Source organism: Zootermopsis nevadensis, unplaced genomic scaffold (genome assembly GCF_977971745.1).
Source record: "Zootermopsis nevadensis isolate Lab colony 2312 unplaced genomic scaffold, Znev_1.0 Znev_ptg000011l, whole genome shotgun sequence".
NCBI lineage: Eukaryota > Metazoa > Arthropoda > Insecta > Blattodea > Termopsidae > Zootermopsis > Zootermopsis nevadensis.
In genome coordinates, this window is record NW_028259143.1 from 5331860 (window position 1) to 5352528 (window position 20669).

General features: G+C 38.1%; 1 protein-coding gene across 1 annotated transcript in view; it reads right to left on the reverse strand.

The window, feature by feature from the left end:
- Yip1d1 (Yip1 domain-containing 1) overlaps positions 1-20669 on the reverse strand; it is a 627626-nt gene that overhangs the window by 3122 nt on the left and 603835 nt on the right. The window contains exon 6 of the mRNA XM_087347141.1: positions 14142-14252. Within this exon, the coding sequence (XP_087203267.1) occupies positions 14142-14252 (111 nt within the window). The remainder of the gene's footprint in view (positions 1-14141; positions 14253-20669) is intronic.

The following is a 20669-nucleotide window of genomic DNA, read 5'->3' on the forward strand; positions in this document are numbered from 1 at the left end:
TTCGGTGCAGAGCTGGCAGCACGACATGACATTTAGTCTGGCAAAATATACCAAGTTACGTGTAACATTATCCAGTTATTAAACTAACAGCTTCGGATTTTGACCTGTGTCTATTCCACGCATAAACACAGAAGTTTCAATGTTTTTAATGTGATCTCCACAAGTCCCACTACACAATTGATTTTGGTGCATTTCTGACGTCAATAAAGGTAACTGGAATAGTAAACTGTCACCTCAGTCGATTATTCGCAACCAGCTGAGCGACTATTAGCGTCTTCAGAAGGGCTGTGCTTCTTGGCGTTACTTGTGGTGTTAATTTGTAATTCTTTTCTTATGAAAGTTTATTCTTTGAAGTTCTGAATTCTTTTGCACGAGTAAATTGCAGGAACTTCTCATGGAAATCCTGACATCTCACAGGATGAAATCACAGTTCGCACAATGTAAGACAATGTTCATTAGCTTTAATCAATTTAATTTCGTTATTTGAAAAATCAATTATACTAATTCAATTCACATAGTTCATTATAGTTAACATTACCTGATAAATATAAGAATCCTACTTTTTTAAAGATTACATTTAAAAGCTTACACGTTTTTTGAGATTCTTGCCAAATGTAAAAAACACATTAATCTTCTTACATAAAGTGATTAAAGTATATAAAAAACGATACCTTGATATTCTTATAGCAAACGAACAGTAGATTTATCACAATGCGACAATCGGCCTGTGCCGTGTAACTTGATATGGTTTATTGTATTACGCTGTATGAAGTCTCTGCGTATTTTCACGGGACCACTGTGTCGAAACTAATATGAGGCACGGCTATAAAACAGGAAGGGAGAATATGCAGCAAAACGGGTCTAAGGGATTTCTGCGACGTAATTTCCTGTAACAGACAGGCTGCCAATAGCTAACATCAATCACGCACTTACATTAAAGATAGAAAAAGACTTCTGATTTACAACAAGATGTCCTTTACATAATACATACGGCGTTACTACCAAGGAAACCAATTTAATACCTTCACAGCCTCAGGTCTCATTTGATAATATCCTGTCTTTTATAGAACGCGAAGTTTCATTGCCGTGTTCAGAGAAACACGATATCAGATCCTATCCTGAATCAATTTAATACAGCTCAGACGTTGACATTCTGTATCTTTAATAACCATTCTAATATTATCATTCAGTCAATTCCTAAGTTTCCCAAGTGGGCAGTTTAGTAATACATACAAACACGTATCTTGAAATCCTCAGCAGAAGAGACCAAATGATAAATTTGGGAAAACTTGTCCGTAAATGGGAGGATAATATTACAATTCATCTTAAAGGATAAGCGAATTGCGGTGCAGACTTAATTTTCCTGGTTTTAGATTTGCTGAACGGTTTTTCAAATCCGTCGAGAAGTTTATGTACGGATTATAAGATTAAATATTTTGTTTTTGAACCGGTAAATGGATGGCCATAATGGGTTTTAGACACACGAATATGAATTTAAATATGATAAGATACATTTGAAACAACAAACGCATAAGACAATTTAGAGCATTATTAATATCTAATATTACCTCATTTTCCAATAATGTTGGTGTTAATAACATATAACTATGAATTCCTTCACAATGAATTAATACGACATTCGCTAATATCTTAAAACAATGAAGCTTAAATTTACGACTTTTAAACTAATGCACTGTTTTCATGTCGCCCAACTTTAAACCTTATGGCACCTCGAACTTCCATTTTGCTGTGTAAGAACTATGCAAGAAGATGGCCTCTTGTGGATCGCTGGGCAGTGTAGTCTGGTAGAAGCTCGCCGACGTTTCAGAGGTATTTGCTGTGGTTATCATCGCTCTGATGACATGGAGGCAGCAGAAACCACCCCAGAAGACAGTCATCTTCATGAACGTAATACACGCAGGCTAATACATAGATATTCCTGTTTCGCTTTCAATGCAACTCGTCCAAACTCCATTACCAGAGCCTTAGTAAAAGGAATACAGATAGACTAATGTACCACGAGCTCTCAGATGGGAGAGCCGGCACAGCGCATCGTATATAGTGTCCAACATCACGTGAGTAGATGCGATATCTGCACAGTCATAATGACATATGGCAAGATAAATAAAATACTACAATGCAATACGACGTGATAACGTGAGTTCCATTACAGCTACATATTAAATAACATTAATTAATTTGTCTGAAATAAAAAAGGTAGGTTATTTAAAAACAGAAATTAATTTCTGAAATTTACACACAAGTTTAAACACAATGCTTTACGTGTTTATCGACCAGCCAATGGTGAGAACAAACATTCATTACGCTTAACCGCATCGCCCCTACAGGTGGAGGGTGTCATTACTTCGCTTGGCGACCCCCTCTTATGTGCATTCAATGAAAATAAACAACGATATTATTATAGAAACAGAAATTCAAAATATATTTCTCTTGAAAAAATCAAACATAAATAAACACTTATGGAGTTTACATGCGGTCCCGTAAGTTTAAAACCAAAATAACAAGGGCACAACAATATACGCCTAAAGTGATATCTTAACTTCTTACAAGTTATAAAAAAATAGTCTCCTCTCAAAATGAAATCCTCACTCGGCCTCAGTTTCTCCCCCGAGAGATACGGCAGTTACCTCCCCTGGTGAGCCTCGAACTCAACCAAGAAAAACACAAATAAACAACAGAACCGCTGCCTCTAAATTTCAGGAAAAAACACGGCAATCCAGAAACAGGAAGTACTTTACCCCGACAGGCATTCCGAGAGAGAGTGAATCTTGCGCTAGCGATAATCAGCCACGATATTCCACCCCCCTCCAATCATGCCCCCTCACATCCCACGCCAGCGCAGCAAAAGGCATGGTATCGATCTGGGACCCCTAGTTCAGTCGGCCCTCACCTAGTCCCGAGGTCGCCCCCTTAACCTCACAGGCCGAAAGAGCTCGAAGTTTTGGCTCAACGCAAAGGGTTCATTGACCAAGCTAACTAACACTAAATCTAATAATTGTTGTAACACAAGGAGGTATGGGTTCCTTTCCGCCTGAAAAATTTACCTGGTGCTGCAAAACGGTTACCCACTCCCATGGCAGGAATTACATACTTCGCTTGAAAATTCAAATAATGCTCTGTGCATAAATTTGGTGCTTAACAAATGCAGCGAAGATTTTATTTATTCACGTCCATATATTATCTTAACGTTAGCATATATATAATATGTAAAAGAACTGTAGTCTCTCTTTTTTTTTTTGCGAAACAGAATTCCGAACGGAAATTATGGGGTTGAGTTAGAGTCATTCAATATTTAAAATATTTTATGGCAATATAGGTTTAAATAATTTCACAATTACTTGTAAACAATAGCGAATACTAGCACGTTATGGAATCATAGAAGTCCCTCATTCACACCGTAAAAGAGCGGAAGACGAAATTGTAAGCAAGAACAATACTTTTTCTTTATCCTGATTTCATCTCTGGGCCCTTAAAAGAGCAGCTTATTTCTCTTTCACACTCGACCCAGCCTTCTCCCCTAGCTCCATATTCCCTCCTCAACCCACGGCTGTGATTGAACAATCCCCGCGGAATGATTCATTTCCTCGTCCCTTCAAAATATTTGCTCGTCATAAACTAGTACAGCATACAACTTTGTACAGTTTCAACGCTCCCAATAAATCATGAGCTACAGTCAATAATATAACTTCGTATGAAATCTAGACCTGTGGTCTACGACACCGCTGTCTGTACATCTGGCATCGAACCATGTGTCCTAGGTACGACAGTCATGTCGCCAGCCGTGGGCGGCCTACATCGACAGGATGTTACGCCAGTCCATCTATCGAGTGCCTATATTTAAACTCGCCAATTAAACATGTAGCTGACATGACAGTCTTCACCACGTTAACCTCTGCACATCTCGATTCACCGCAGACCTTTGTTCCTTCCAGAGGACATCACATTTCTGTACGCAGAACTTCAAAGCGGGCTAAGCCACATTTCTCTATCCTAAGCCAGACAAATTCAATTCACGCTCTCCAACTCTACTTCCCGAAGATTAATTTAAATGGACGGCGATTCAAAGGTCACAAGCGCAAGCCATAGGTCCCTATCCTAAGCCACATCAATCCCATCCACACTCCCCTACAGTATTACCTTAAGATTAACTTTAATATTATCCTCCCATCTGTGCAGAGGTCTAAATCTTAATTAAAGAAATTATGGCGTGCATCGTAGTAAACTCGCGTCATTCGACGACTACGACAAGACTACCAACTGTGCCTATCTGTTGCAAGGGTGCCAACCCGTGGTCTAAGAGGGAAGAAACTCCACTATAAGCAATCAGATTTTACGTGATATTCAGCTAATCACACAAGTTGATCACAACTTCAGCTAAATTTCTATTCTCTGTCATGGCCAAGTGATGATAATTATATTGTAATTCAGACTCTGAAACCAATTTCTGGAGTACGATGAGGATACATTAATACTTTTTGTTTCCATTATTTTAACAACAAACAGATGAAGAGAGAATATTCAAATAGATAATAAATATTAAACGTACAAGTGTAGTCTGGTCGATGTTAACCAACGTTTCAGAGGTCATACTGCCTCCGTCATCAGGGCGATGAGAATGAAGATTTTTGTCTCCTGGGTTGTTGCGCTGTGTAGTCTGGTCGATGTTAACAAACGTTTCAGAGGTCATACTGCCTCCGTCATCAGGGCGATGAAGATTTCTGTCTTCTGGGTTGTTGCGCTGTGTAGTCTGGTCGATGTTAACCAACGTTTCAGAGGTCATACTGCCTCCGTCATCAGCATAACAACCCAGAAGACAGAAATCTTCATACTCACCGCTGTGAAAACCTCAAATCTATTTCGTACAATGTTGCAAAAGTAAGTAATAACTTCAAAGTATTCATCGGTGGAGACCCATTTAAGTTACTAAATATAAGTTTAAATAAACACGTCTAGTCGTCGTGGCTCAGTGCGTCCAGGTAAAATTTTCAAGGTCATAGAAAAAGTGATTTAGAGCTATCAGTTTCAAATTAAAAACAAACAAAATATAAATCAAATTAGTCACATAAAATTATCAAGCTCTCAAATTTAGCTTCAAAGCAACAAGCACGAACACACAGACCTTATCAGGCCATCATGTAAGCGTCCATGTTAATCTTGTTAATTGTACGAGAACATTGCACTGAACAAGAATGATATTAAACTGAGGTCGAGTTCTGAAGACAAAATCAGTCATCGAGTTGACCTCCCTTCATGAAGACTTTCGCCTTGTAAGAACTTTCTGACTCAATTCAGGAAGAGACAGGCGTACACATGTAAGAAAGAGTAGATACTAGTCCTGAAGAATACATTTTACATGTTTTTGATTAAGGATTTGCATTTTTCTATGATAGTCAACGATAGGTCCACGTCAAATCTTTCCGTCGACTGTGAGCACTCTGCTTTTATGTAGTAATTTACTTCGGACCGCTAAAGAACCCTAAAAAGTATAGCCTAAATAGATTACCAGGAAGGTGGGACTAGGTTTTGAAAGTTTAAATAACATTTTGGAAATTACGGATCAATACGGAATTAGTTAAAGTGATTATATGTTCTATTTCTAGCTACATAAAATAATTATAAAATATTTAGATCAACCGAAGTAGGATTACGTATAATTCTACATAGTCTGTGAGGTAATTGAATTAAATCTCTAAGGGATTGTGTTCGCTGTGCAATTTAGATATCCTAAAAAAACACATAGGCCTACTCTAGTATGAGATCTGTCAGCATATGCCTGGATATATGGATATAATGCATAAATTCAAAATTATACAATGAAATAAAGACCAAAAACAGTGATCATCCTGTTAAATTAAACGTGTCTAAATAGATAGCAGCCCCAGACTGTCCCCCAACGCGCACAACATGTTTATTTAAATAGATACATATTTTGATTATGATATTGTTCTTCCTTACGAGATGAAGTCACACGCTGGGGCACAGACAGAGGTGTACATAACCCAGAACTGGTAACATTAACCAACTCACAAATTTTTAATCGAAACACCGACTTTCTGTATTGAAGAGAAGAAGACTGGTTACATAATAGGCATGTGTGAGATGAGATGAGATAAATTTAGACGAAGCTCAGACACCACTTTAAAGCCACAGGCTTCGATGACAGGATGATGATGATGACAATGATGATAAAAATAAGTAACAAAGTTGTGGAATGAGTTAAAGTGGTTAATTACGGAATAATGGAGGACTCTTGTGTAACGAATCTTAAAGTTTCATAAAAGGCGGTTTTATTGAGATATATGGTCAATGAATGTAACAAATCAAACATGTAAGGTGTGTAGATGAATAAACTATATAAGATTTCCTCTCCCGTAGGCCATGTTAATCACTCTAAGACGTAATTATTCATATATTAATATATATTAACACATGCAGTAATTGTATTTTATTAATTTCTTATTCCGTAATCAAACAAAAATTACAAAATTTGACTGATGTAAAAACAATTTCCCTGTCTTCGTCTTAAATTAAACTACACAATTCTTCCGGAAAGAAATGGGAGTTTTCTGCTCGGGTAATAAAGAGGCCACTGTCTCTTTTTGCCTGACATAACTCCCGAACACTAGAATCCGCCTGCAAAGCTTTGTTTAGGCCGCATGTCTCACTCTGGTGGCAGAGAAGTGGTCGCACCAGCACGGCGCTACGAAGCGAAGCGAAGGGATACTTTTAATTTTTAAGTTTGCTTTTGCAAAAAAAAACAGCAGAATGTGAACGCATAATTTGAAAGTTGTTCATCCTATGTATATTTTATCTCTGAAACTATTCAACTGATTTCGACAAAATTTCGTGTTGAGATATACACCAAATATTGTCGGGACAGTTGTTCGTGCTCGTTTACAGAAGGATCATCAATTGTCTCAAAAACGGCTAATGATAAAAAGTTAGTAATATGGAATTCTTCCACGATAAAAACCTGATATTAAATAAGGATCTCGTTACGACCTACAGTTTGTTTTGAGGGGAGTGGGCGGAATGTTGTGACACTGTTCGTATTTAAAAATAAACTTATTTTATGGCTGCATAGAACGGCATATTTGTGATTACATTTAAAAGAATACAATTAAATCAGCAACAGTAAATCTGTCTGTAATAAACAAATGGCAAGTTCGACGAGATACGTATAATTGCAACCAAAGAACACAAAATAAAACCTAGCACACCACAGTTGCAGAAGCTGGAAGGATGGAACTACTCACAATGTTCAGGTAACAGGATAATATTCAAAGGGACTTAAAGAAACTTACCATGATGCGCGATAGATTAAGTTGGCTCAAACTGGGTCCAATGTCAGGCTGCATTAATCACGTCAATGAAGCTTCATTTTTCCTTATAAGACGGAAAAGTTCCTTACCAGTTAAACACTTTCAGGTTCTCAATAAGGACCTGCACCAGGTAGTCAGTCCGTTAGTTTGTTTGTTTGTAACATCTTTAAGCGCTTCTTACTTCCAGATTCATTTGGACTGAGACGGAACGCGTGTATAATGCTCATTCTGTATATGACGACGAGACAGTTGCCGAGCCTACAAGGCAGCTAGCTAGTAATACGAATGTCAACCAGCCTCTCAAACCCGAGATCAAAACATATTAAAGTGTAGTATCGGTCTTTCAGAGGTGTCAGTTGGTTAAAATCACCGACGTTTCATGCATTCATCAACAAGGTTACGAGTCCTTATAATTGGAACAGAAGTTACATCTGAAACTTCGGTGATTTTTAACCAACTAACAGCTGAACCACCGATATTTTATTAAATTTAGTTGGAGTAGAAGCTTTAAATAGTAAAAAACAGCACTGTAATCTACGCAGTGGCTAGACTCATCCATAGTAACTCGCTTCTCATTAGTGCTTGGTTATCATCAATTAACGACCTAATTACTATATATTTCGTAATATAACCAGATCATTCAAAACCATTAATACTAAATTCCAATATCCATTCGGTCCTGAGCTAGTTTAAGCCGATAATATCCTATAGCCTATTTTGTTAACACCTATTTAATATAACACTTCTACATCACAGTGCTCCAATGCCTACCCCTACATAAATCACACGTCTAAGTCTTCCAAAATAATGATATAGATGCGTCTAACTATAACTGTGACTCAATAAGTACATCAAAAATTAAAAAAAATCAACCTTACGTTCAAACATATCCCAGTAACTTTGTTTTTTAAATAAATGTTAGCTATGCTATTCCTTCAGAGTAACAGATAGGCGACCTCTCTCAGATTAAAGCTATACAAACTATTAATCCCTTGTGCACTGCAACCCATATTACAGTGATACAGTGTATCAAACAGAATCACTTTGACGGACTTCCCACAGCTCCGCAGTTAACATATAAACACGTGTACCAAACTACACTCATGCTATATTCCAACCAAGGCCAATGGTTAATATACATGAGAACGTTGATGTCTGCGTCTGGTTAATAAATAGAATACCGTGTTCACTAGTTCCTATTCTCGCCACGTAACCATTCGCCTTGATTGGTATAAACTAGGATATACTATTGTGACGGGAGACACGGTATAACGATGGGACTTAGAATTTGGGTCCGAATATTGATAATGCAAGTGATTATTGCTACACATTCATGTTACGATTGAATTTATATAATTTAATCCTTCAGCGTCATCCAAGATCCGTTTCCACTTTGATTTCGACTTATTACGCCAGACACGTCGGTGTTCAATGTAAATAAGATCACTGGACGCACGGACGATGGCCTAAATCACGAAAACGTCTCTTACACACACACACGTCGTGGTCGAGTGGTTAGCATTCCTGTTTCGAGAGGTTCAGGGTTCAAATCTCGGCCCGAAAACCAGCTATCCTGACAGAGGTTTTTCTTGGTTTTCGTAAGTCCTTCCATGTATATGTCGGGTTAGTGCCTTAAATGTGCTTCCTTCCACATTCGTCCAAGTCGGAAGGGCTTTGTGATATTTCACATCCTACTTGCGTTGCGATGAGGGGTTGTGATTTCCCCTCCTTACCCCGTTATTGAACGACCACCTCTTATGTGTTGTCCGCTTGTGATTAATTATTCGTTTTACTTACAGTTGCATTCCATGTATGTGAGCGGTGATTGTTTTCGAAAAAAAATATATTAGTTATTTTATATAAAAAAGAGACAGTGTAAAGCCATTTTGGTGTCGGCACATTGCGTCTTGTTCACCATCTGTAACCATTTGAGTAAGACCGAAGGCAGAGACGGAGCAGATGCGGAAACTCGCCGTATTGAGACGTTTTGTTCCATGTTTGCAGAGCAAACAAATAAAGCCTCAACCTCTATCAGCACCTCAGTATATTGGTTCCACGTGAAACATGAAGAGCTAGAAACCTGATTGGCCAGTGCAGTTCTTAGGCATGCGCATTGTCGGTTCTGCCGTACCGTTGTAGAGACAAGGCAGGAGAAGGAGTAACCAAACCTTCAGATAAGAAAAATTGCCAACAGTGCGGTTTCGAGAATTCAGTAAACAATATCGACATGGTCCCGCACTTCACAGTTCCGTGACTGGATTACAGCAACTTCATCTCTAACGTTGTAGACATGGGTTCAAGCTATGAATTGGACTTGTAGCTTGATGACTGGATTACTGTAGAAAACAGAGGGTAGTTTTACGTTCTTCTCGTGTTATTGAATTGTACAACACTGTTTTGTTTTCATGCCAATCACAAAGGAGTTCCTAGAATTGAGATCAATGGACCTTTACAATCGCTATTCATGGCGACTGCGGGTCAAGCAAATTGCAACAAACATGTACATAGAATACCACCGTCTGCGGTAAATTCTTAGAAACTGAAAAACTATTTCAAATATGAGTCAGATACGAAGGTTATTGAATGAGTCGGTAGTGATCGACTTCAAGAAACTAGCACTGGTGACCCAGCCGAGATTCGAACTCGCTACCCCGACCTACCACGGCATTATAATTCTTTTGTGCCTCGTCCATGCCTCTCTACACCCTTCTAGCTTCAATTTTATTTTTAAGGAATGTGCACAACATTAAGGAACTCATGTTCCTCACATTCGCGAGCTATTCAGTCTTAACCTTTACTTATCAATGTCCACTATTTTATATCATTTTCCTGTCCTTTACCAGGAAATGTTCTCCATATCCCAATTATTCTGTCTACCTTGTAACTCATATCTGAAGGCTTCACTCATCCACTTTCCATAATGTCAGCCAATATTTAATAAATCTTCTAATATGTTCCATAACTTTTCATCTGTTATCCCCCGTTCTCCCATATAAACACCATAAATTTAAAATTCCTGAGAAAGCTATAAATTCTTTTTATAAAATATCCCACTATATTATATACCTCCTCAAATCCTAACTACTACCTAAGCAAAATCACTTACTATTTACTCTATTGTGGCACTGCACAAACATAATACTAATGGCCAATATGTTCTGAATTGATGCTATGATACTACACTACACAGCATACGACCCCCCCCCTCCCTTGCCTTATATTTTCCCCTCCCCCACAATCGAAAGACGTAAATATTTGCGAGCGCCCTCCAAAGGAATCGGCTGTATTCCTTGGTCAGACGGAGGATGCTTGAACACCGACGAACCAACCATGAGCTTCCGCACAATGTACCTTGCGGTTAGGCAGCCACGTAAGGGATTACTTACTCGTAAATTAACCAGAACTGCTCAAACATAACATAACAATTTGTTTGTATGAAACAGACAAACAATTTAATTAGACCACGCAGAGAACAGTTTACACATTACACTTCAGTTGTACTTCAACGATACAGAAAACATTAATTTACTTTTTGTAAATAAATATATAAATAAATCCAGCATCGTAAACACGTCCGGATGACCATTGCTTCATACATAATTAGACCCATTCTACAAGTCTGACTCAAGTTCTAAAAATGTATAGAATCGCATACTCCAATGCAGTACATATAATTTCTAAACATGTTAATTATTAGCTAGCATGGGTAATTAATTGCATGATACACGATTATAAATGTCTTTAATTTCGTAAAGAATATCGAAATGTTTCAAGTAAAATTTTATAAATTAATTAGGTCTATGTTTCATCATGCTGTGTTTCGAGATGATCAGTCTTTAAGAAATTATGTGCAGTTCAATTTGATATCCATACAAAGTACGCACTATATTGGATCGGTATTAACCTAACAGAAACAAGCATTAACTAAAACTTGCGACAAGAATTCTGGTGTCTGAAATGTAATACAACCGATGAAACCCACAATCCCACCTTCATTTTAATAATTCTTTTGCATGACTTTTCCTAGACTCTGTGTCCTATATTTTACAATTTCTCATTCAAACGTAACGACCAATCACGTATCTAATTCATTCACCTCGTACTCGGTTAGATTAGGTTAGGTGGTTTTAGTTCACGCAGGGAAATTCTGGGACAGAACTTTAAAATATACCACGACCAATCCTTCCTAATATTTTTAAATTTATCATTCACAATAATCTTATAATTTAATACTGTATAACCTATGTAAACTAACGCAACATCGCTAAATAACCCAAGAATTAATCAATTCGATTACGAAGTACCAAAGGATTACTATAAAACTGTTTATTTCATGAGATGATATGTTTAAACAGATTGAGATAATACGAAGATACAATTACACATAATTCAGTTCAAATAACGCTGGGCTACTTTAGTCTAGGTTGGCGGTCTGAGAGCGGATCTGTACATTACTTCACTTTACACAGACGCCTTTTTATTTAGTGCTGTGGCGAAACTAATGGACTTTCCACTATACGCTGAGCTGTGCTAATGAAAACTCCCTCTACTTCATGTAAAATCTAAATAAACAAAGCCACGGGTTACGTACAGACTTATTCGTTTGGTCTGTACGTCCATCTACTTCCGAAAGCCTGTCTGTGTGTCAGCGAGTTGGGAAATACGATATCAGAAAGCAAAGGATACAGATTTAGTTTTTGATATGTGCAGAATACATTCCGTTATAATAATCTTTGGTTCCAGAACTTCAAATGTCAAGTTCTGAAAGAAACAGAATGCATCATTCTAAAAATCTAGACACATGCAGGAATTATCAAAGCTATCCCTCTCCGAATATTCACTGTATGGGAGAACACAGCACATGTAAAAGTAAGGTTCATCAACCTAAAGCCAACCATTTTTGGTTGATAGGCAAATACGTGAACGTTATTTTTGCAACAACGTATGAATATGCCGGAAATGAATCAAACTGATATATTATATTATAATTCTATTCTCGAATCTGCTATACCTAATCACTCAAGAGGAAATATGTATATATATAGTGTTGAAAATAATCAAACAATTAAAGAGTTAAACACTACAGTGAGAATCCTAAATCTCACATAATTTAAAATTTCTTGACATAACCACTTTGTGATACATGTTACTTTACGTATGTTAAATTTCATATAGATAATTAAAATATTATGCTGAAAGAGTAGCCTCACTTCCTCTGGTAAGTTTGATACGAAAAATGCGCATTTCCACAACATTTCAACCTTCAACTTCAAAGGAACTAGAATCTTCATAAGCAACAGAACGTGAGTGCATTGCACACTATTACAGAAAACGCACTAACACAAAAAGGCCTATGAAATATATTCTAATTCTCTCTTAATATTTAACAGCGAGTACATAAAAGGAACATGAAAATAATGGGAGCCAAATAAAAAAGATTAATCAAATTCTTCGGTTGTTTTCGTATTAAAGCCTTCTTGAAAAAGAAAATTTGTAGCAGTGTATATATATATATTGTATTTTATTTTTAGGAGGGAGAAGGCGGTGGTTGTTCGAGGGAAACAGTGCGGACAGTCAGTCTTTTGTTTGACCTCCACCCCCCAGAAAAAATTGTTCACCCGCGACAACAAAAGAAAGAATTGTAAAGACTGGAAAGAACAATTTGTTCCGTCGTTTGAAGAGCGAATACAGTGACATCTACCGGAATAAGTTTCAACTTAGTCACTCGTCGGATTCTGACCAATGGCATTGGAGGAATATAAACCTATATGAAAAAAATCAGGGAACCATTCCTTTGTTACAATATATAAAACATACTTGATTCAGTATTTTACTAAGGAAGACATAGGAAAATGTATAATACGTGCAATTCTGAAAAATGAAATTTGAAACAATCTGACTGTCTTATCGCATGCCTGGAGTCGAATAAAACAATGTTTTTCCAGTTTGAAAATAATTATGTTAATCTGCAAGTACAACTTCAAGTTTAAGTAAGAACCTCTGAATCCTAGGTGCATTTAATCACATTCTATAATAAAAAAAGGAGAGATTTAAAAATCAATTATCAATGCTGCGTATCGTTTCGAAAGCATTAGTTTTTACTGCGTCGAATTTACCACATACAACGACAAAAACAGAATAGCCGCAAAGCCAAAATCGTTAAAATCTACAAAACACCCACAGAAACTTTGCAGCCACGACCTTTCACCTTAAAAAAAACACATAGAAATGATTAATTACATTTCGTCATATAGCGGCTAGTTAACTTCGCTTGGTAGCCATGTTCTTGTTCTATATTCTGTAAAAAAAATTACCACGACAAAATAATTTTTCCAAGATTTTTATCCTTATCTAGTTTTATGGCTGCACATTAAATGGCGCTACTGTCACAAGCCATCGACATCTGTGAGTAGGGAGTTTTCCGTGGAAATAAAAAAAACACGGCGTTGTATCGGACTTAATTACAATGCTTAATGGTGCATCTGTGTCATCGCAGTTACAGCCGATGGTGGCATTTAGTTGTGAAATCTTCAAAAAAACAATCCGTCTCCATACAAAGATTAATAGATTAAATCTGTTTAGGGGAATAAAAATCACTCTTTATTTTAAAAATCAAATAAAACCCACAAATACATTTGAGAAATTTTTCGTTATTTCGACTATTTCTCCTGGCAAAGTTTCAAACGATCCAAATATTCTCCTCAAAATATGTTCTTTAGAACCACAAACCTTTGTCCTTTCATTCCGTGTAAGACACCAAGTTTTGCACCCATATAAAAATATGGATTAAAAACTCACCAAAAGAAGAAAGGCCCCGAATGCAAGGCAGAAGACAAGTGGCCCAGCCAAATCGGTGTCCTGCAAGATGGAGGCATCAGTTATACGGTATGGGTTGAGCACGGCAAGAGTCTGCAAAAGAGAGAAATATTCTATGACGTTTGTTGAAAGATTAATGTACTAGAGTAATCCAACAAGGACTTTGTTGCAAGCAATAAATGCAAATTTGCCATAAATGTGTAACACAACAAATGAACGCCAACGGTGGTCTAGCGGTTACAACGCTGGCCTTGTAATCCTGGGGTCTTGGGTTCGATTCCTGGCGGTGACCGAATTTATAACTTGTGTTGGGCAAGGCCGTGGTCTTGGCAACACGGAGTTTTCCTCCGGGGGCTTCCCCGGTTTCTCCGTGGCATCCCAACAATTACTCCATTCACACACAGAAGAAGGCAATGGCAAACCACTTCTGGATCATCTGCCAAGAACGTATATGAACAGGTCCCAGTCCGAGAAAAGGATGGAAGGATCCTGTTCATATGGACCTGTCGTCAGACAGAACACTAAATAAAAATAAATAAAATAAATATCATTTTAAGAAAACGCAGGGCAACAAACGAGCAGTCAATAAATTATAAAACATAATGTTTAACACAGCGTTTTTTAAGTAAATTTCAAGATATTCCCTATTTAGCACAAAGACAAAAGATGTCTCTACGTCACAAAATAACAATGTGACGCGACAGACCGCGAAATTACGTTCCAATCCATTTATTCTTCCGCCCCTCTCCCCGCGACCAGACTTCAGCATGCTTGTTAAAAGAGCCATCAGCTCTGGAGTTTTAACGGCTACTGGGCAACGTTACGCGCTGGAGTTGCCCGGTTTCTGCCGTCAAAACACGCGTTCCAGTGGAGCAAACAACACAGAAATGAATTGTGACGTAGTGTAAGTTACTGTAGGGTCAACGAGAGAACGGTTCTGTGAAGATTGTGGGAATGGGAGCGGGTAATGTTGTTCAGGGTAAGGCGGAGAATGGTACCTGGGGTCTCCGACCCAACCCTCTCATTCCAACCTGTCAGTGTTTAGAATATATGTGTGGGCGCTTTAGATGTCCATTTCACGTGTGCTTTGGAGTTTTAGAGAGAAAAGCTGTCTGTTCTGTGCAGGTAAGGAAAAGTATGCTATAAAGCTTTATCCATTGTTTCTACATAGCTAAAACAGGATTTGGCCACTAAGCACATAAAACGTTTTCAGTCAATTTATTCCGTGTTTGTACTTCACTTTCATTGTTGTTTCAAACCCAGCTTTTGTACACACGGATAATAATCAAAATAATAATTAACACAAACCTATTAATCTTAATCCCTAGTACGAGGCGCGTCCACAAAGTAAGTTTCCCACTCGTCCCACAGCTAGCAAACCTTATATTGCGCGAAGCGACTGTGCGTACGTGATAGAGCAATGACGTAGCATGGCGCATGCACTAACGGTACTTTCCGCGTTCTCACAGTAGCATCGTTGCAGCTGTTGAAGATGGAGGTTCTTATTCCAGCTCCCGCCGACTGTGAAGTGCGGTCAGTGATAACGCTAGGCCGCACACGGCTCGACGGACAGCAAGTCTCCTGCAGAAGTTCAGCTGGGAGGTGTTTAATCATTCACCCTACAGCCCGGACCTCGCTCCCAGTGATTTCCATCTTTTCCTACACCTCAAGAAATTCCTGTCCGGTCAGCGTCAGCGTTTGAGAATGACAGAGAGGCGGAGATGGTTGTCACACAGTGGTTCCAATCCCAGGCGGCAGACTTCTACGACACAGGTATTCAAAAGTTGGTCCCACGGTATGACAAATGTCTCAATTCCGGTGGCGAATATGTTGAAAAATAGCTGGACACTTGCTGTATCTGTTGCAATAAATATTACCATGAAATTGTGTTTTGTTTCTGTAAACGGCCCCAGGGAAACTTACTTTGTAGACGAGCCTCGTAGTTACAACGTCTCTCACCCGATTAACATTCAACAACTCTGCATTTTCCAATTTTATTGGTCTCGAATGATTCTCAGAATAAACAGCCATTATTTCCTTTTTGGAATATTAGCCAAATAATCTTCGTAATGGAGACGTGTTGTGTTTTCTTTGCGGTACGGATTTAATTCTTCAATATTACTTATATTTCCTTCGGTTTAAAAAGTTTAACATAAAAATGTAACTTAGGCCTGATTTTATTATATTCTGGATTAAGGGATAGACAGGGTTTATATAATTATCTCGTTATAAAACATTTATGATAATTTCCTCTGAGTAGGTGCGACGATAAAATATTGAAAAATCACGTAATTTTAGTCACGCGTGTCTTGCCTGTTTCTTCATAAATAAGACCACTGAGTCTCTGAAGGTGTAACTTTCATTCAGCATTTCAATGACCACTATTTTATTGTTCTTGCTAATTATAATATGTGAAAGTAAGTAATAGTGAATTCTTTACACAACTACTTTTACCAAAATATTTCAAAGATAATGAAACATACGTCGTAGTCTACGAAAACTTAGCTTTTTGCGTTCATCTGGCATTGCCCACTGTCTGATCAAGTTTAATAAAATTTCTAACAACGTTAAAGAATGAAATTTCTTGATATTACTAGAAATCCAATCATGTACTTCCCTCATCCCTCCGCCGGCCCTGCTGTCAATTCTACGAAGGTCTGAGGACCCAGCGGGTAGGGGGGGGGGGAAGACAATGGAGTTTTTCTTTGGTAGTTACCAGTGAAAGTAGAGGCTCATGTTAGGTTTCATTAGGTTCGGCTGGTTAAACTTTTGCTTTCCCGATTACAGAGTCACAAGTGTAATCCTCTACGACGTCCTTCCTTTAGACGTGCGAACTGACAGCATCAGAGCAAGAAACGACGTAAATCACTACTGGGAAAAGCCCGGTGTCTTATGATTCGACGTCTGGTAATCAAGTAATGGACTAGAGATAAAAAAAAATATCTAGGGCACTAAATCTAGAAGTGCACAGGAACACCAAAAATCCGTAATGTTAACTTTATCGATTCGATGAAAGTAGTTTTGTTTCACTATCAGAGCAAACATATTTATAGTATGCTGTCAGAACAAGAAAGAAATATTAAGACTTTGAGTCATATTTTCAAAATAATTAAAAATACAGAATACAGTAAATATTTAAACGCAAAGATAAAATTCCCTTGCGACATAGCACCCAAATGCATTATTTAAAAAAAAAAACTAAAATAATTCAGACAAAATTTGGTGTGGGAATGTTTTGTAGAAAGGTAAAGCAAAAAGGAGTTAAAACAGGTTTTTATCATGTATACTGCACAAAAGATCATATATATGAATTATTTACGCACGCCAGCTATATATAAATGTAGTTAAATACTAATTTATGATAGATTAACGCAAAGATTCAACAAAGCTAGTACGAAAGCCTAACATTGGGCATTATTCTGAGTCAGCTCCAGTTACCTTCTATCCCCACATTCTATTTCTGTAAGATCCATCTTAATGTTATCGACGAGTTTCCAAGTCATCCAAGTAGGAGTGTTTCACTAATAAAATTCTACGTATATTCCTTGTCTCCTGCATCCCAGCGATATATTCAGCCATTAAAAATTAAATATCCTGCAAACATATAAAGCATTTTGGGACTTTTATAGCAATCGATTTCAGAGTAAGGAAAGCCAGCAGATAGCAGATTTACAGATTTTCACTCTTGTTTGCTAATGAATATATTGCGCAAACAAGCTTACTGGAAACACTCACATCTGGATACAAGGATTAGCAACGACGCTGTCACTTTAATCTCATGACATCTACATAGTAATTATCCAGCTGGCGTTTGTTTCTGTCTTGTTCTGCCTGTGACATGACTAACAATGTTATTTCAATGACGATGTGATGTTCAATACAACTCACTGAATATACCCAACAACAAAACGCCAAATCATTCACAACTGACTGCCTTAAGAAATAGGTTATGTCGGTCAACATGGCATCGCTGACAGTGACCTCAACAAACACAAGTTGTAACTAATGCAAATGTTACATAAGCTGGTACAATCTGCCAAGCTAACAATAACGCCACAGACTACAGAACACGACAGAAAACGTACAGATCAAAGTACATTTGTCCAATACCTTATCAAACACAACGCTTTGAAAGATTTGTCAGGGAATGGAATTATAGCTCAACGCATATTTAAATTCGGTATCATACGCAAATGAGAGGTCAGTTTCACGCTCAGGCCATTTTATTCCCATGGAAAGCGCTCCTGGTTGGGTCCCACGCACGGTTAGAATGTAATCCTGGTCCATACCGGAAACTAAACCTCGGTCGTACAACCGTAAACCAGGTAATTGTCGTTATAAAAAGCATCGCTTTATAAATATAAAATCCTTAAAGGCTACCTGTGCCCCAAATAAACAATCAAAGCGACACTTCCATGTTCATGCAATTTCAGGCGCGTTCCAAACTAAAAGTAGTATAATTACGTCTATCAGCTTCGTGGCATTCGTACCTCTGTCTGTCTACACAATCAATAAACAACACACCGAAATAAGGAAAGATATCGAGAGAATCGATCAAATCAGTGTCCCGACCTCTCGAAGCTGGAGGTGAAACATCAGATATAAATCACAACAGATCAACTCGCAGCACGAGCTGTGTATGGCATTACAAGTCGTAACGGATCTGTTGACCCCTTGTAAACTACGACCAGCTTCACAGGACATTTCTTCTCTCTCCCCCCCCCCCCCCGGGCCACAGCAAGCTAGTCCCCACTTCTCTCCATTTTCTTGAAAACCCCTTGAAGAATATTCTGCTACATTTGATGAGGTCCTAGGTACAAGTCTCCGCCTCGAAACCATATCCTAAAAAGTTTCTCACGGTTTTCCGTAGTCAAGAAAATTCTGGATTGATACCCTAACTTAGCCGACGACTACCTCCTTCCACATCCTTTCCGATTCATCATTCATTAACCACACCATAAATCAGTGTTACGTGGCCTGTGGTTATGGCAATGTCGTTAAATATACCATAAATCGAGACAACCACTGAAGATGCGATCGCACTGATGATGGAGGTAGCAAGGACCTCTGAAACGTCGGTAAACTTCTACACGACGCAACAACCCAGAAGACAGCTATCTTCAAACTTGCAGCCGTGAAAACCTCAAATCCCACGAAACAACTATTATTCACTACCTAAGACCTCTGTGGTTTCTTTTGACTAACTAAAACACGATACGACTGAAGATGACAGATTGTCTTCTGTGATCTTACGCCATCTGGTAGACATTCATGGACGTTTCAGAGGTCTTTACTGCCTCTATCATTAAATTCTTGATGATAGAGGCAAAATACCACTGAAACGTCGGAAAACTTCTGCAAGACTACACAGCCCATGTTGACACTCGCCGCTCTGACAATCCTAAAACCTCACCATTATACCGCTCCTTCTTCTAAATTCGTGGTTAATAATAATTTTATGTTTATACAGAGTTGTTAAATGGCCTTGGAATTAACCGGTATCAAGAAGACGACGCACGTCTAAGGCTGGCTGCTTGCAGAGGGTTAGTCGACACCATTCTTGAATCTTCCAATACGGCAAATCGAAGCTGCTCTGCTCCCTAGCCTGGAGACAGGGTTTGGTCTCGGTCGATATCCGATACCTGACCTCATTCTATATTTCTACCCCTCAGAAGGACTTATGGACCTGAAATATTCTTTTTCTCTCTCTTATTTCTTGTGTTCAAAATTCGTCACACAGGGAATTCGCGTCTGGATCTCAACACGAGCTACATTAAAATCAGACAAGACAGATATCCTACGTCTCTTTCCATGTAGAATATTTATTAATAGTTAACTTCGACCTTGACGTCTGTACAATAATTCGCTGAATTGAAAACTAGTTTTATTAAGATAATTGCAGTATTCAAAACAAAACCAACGGTTGAGGTAATACGTCCGCGTACATGCAGTTATAATATTAAAAAAGTTTCCATGTATTATTCTGACTAGATTTGAAGAAAGAACGTTTATTACGTGTCTGTCCATTAACAAATTACATTTCGGAAACTGTTTGATAGATCTTAATCAAAACTGGGGCAAATTTACTCCATCTTTGTTCCTAATTTCGCGTTTATTGTTTTATTTGTTAAACAGGTAAAGTCTAGGTAAGATTTAAAGTTTTACCGACGGCGATTATGAAGATTGCTGCCTCATGGATGTTACCCAGTGAAGTCTTGTAGACGTGAAACGATGTTTCAGGTGTATTTGCTGCCTCCATCATCGCCCTGATAACGGAGACACCATACACCTCTGAAACTTCGGTAAGAATTATAAAACCCATTATTAATCGATTTTCTCCAGTCTCCTGTCACGTCATCCCTCTAAAGTCGAAATATTCAGAGCATCAAGATAAATAATTCTTGAATTGTCCAACACGACTGATCACCGCTGAAAGTTGTTAATCTGCATTATCAACGTACTCATATAAAAACCTACGAGACTGGAAATGTTCGTTTCTTTTCTAATACT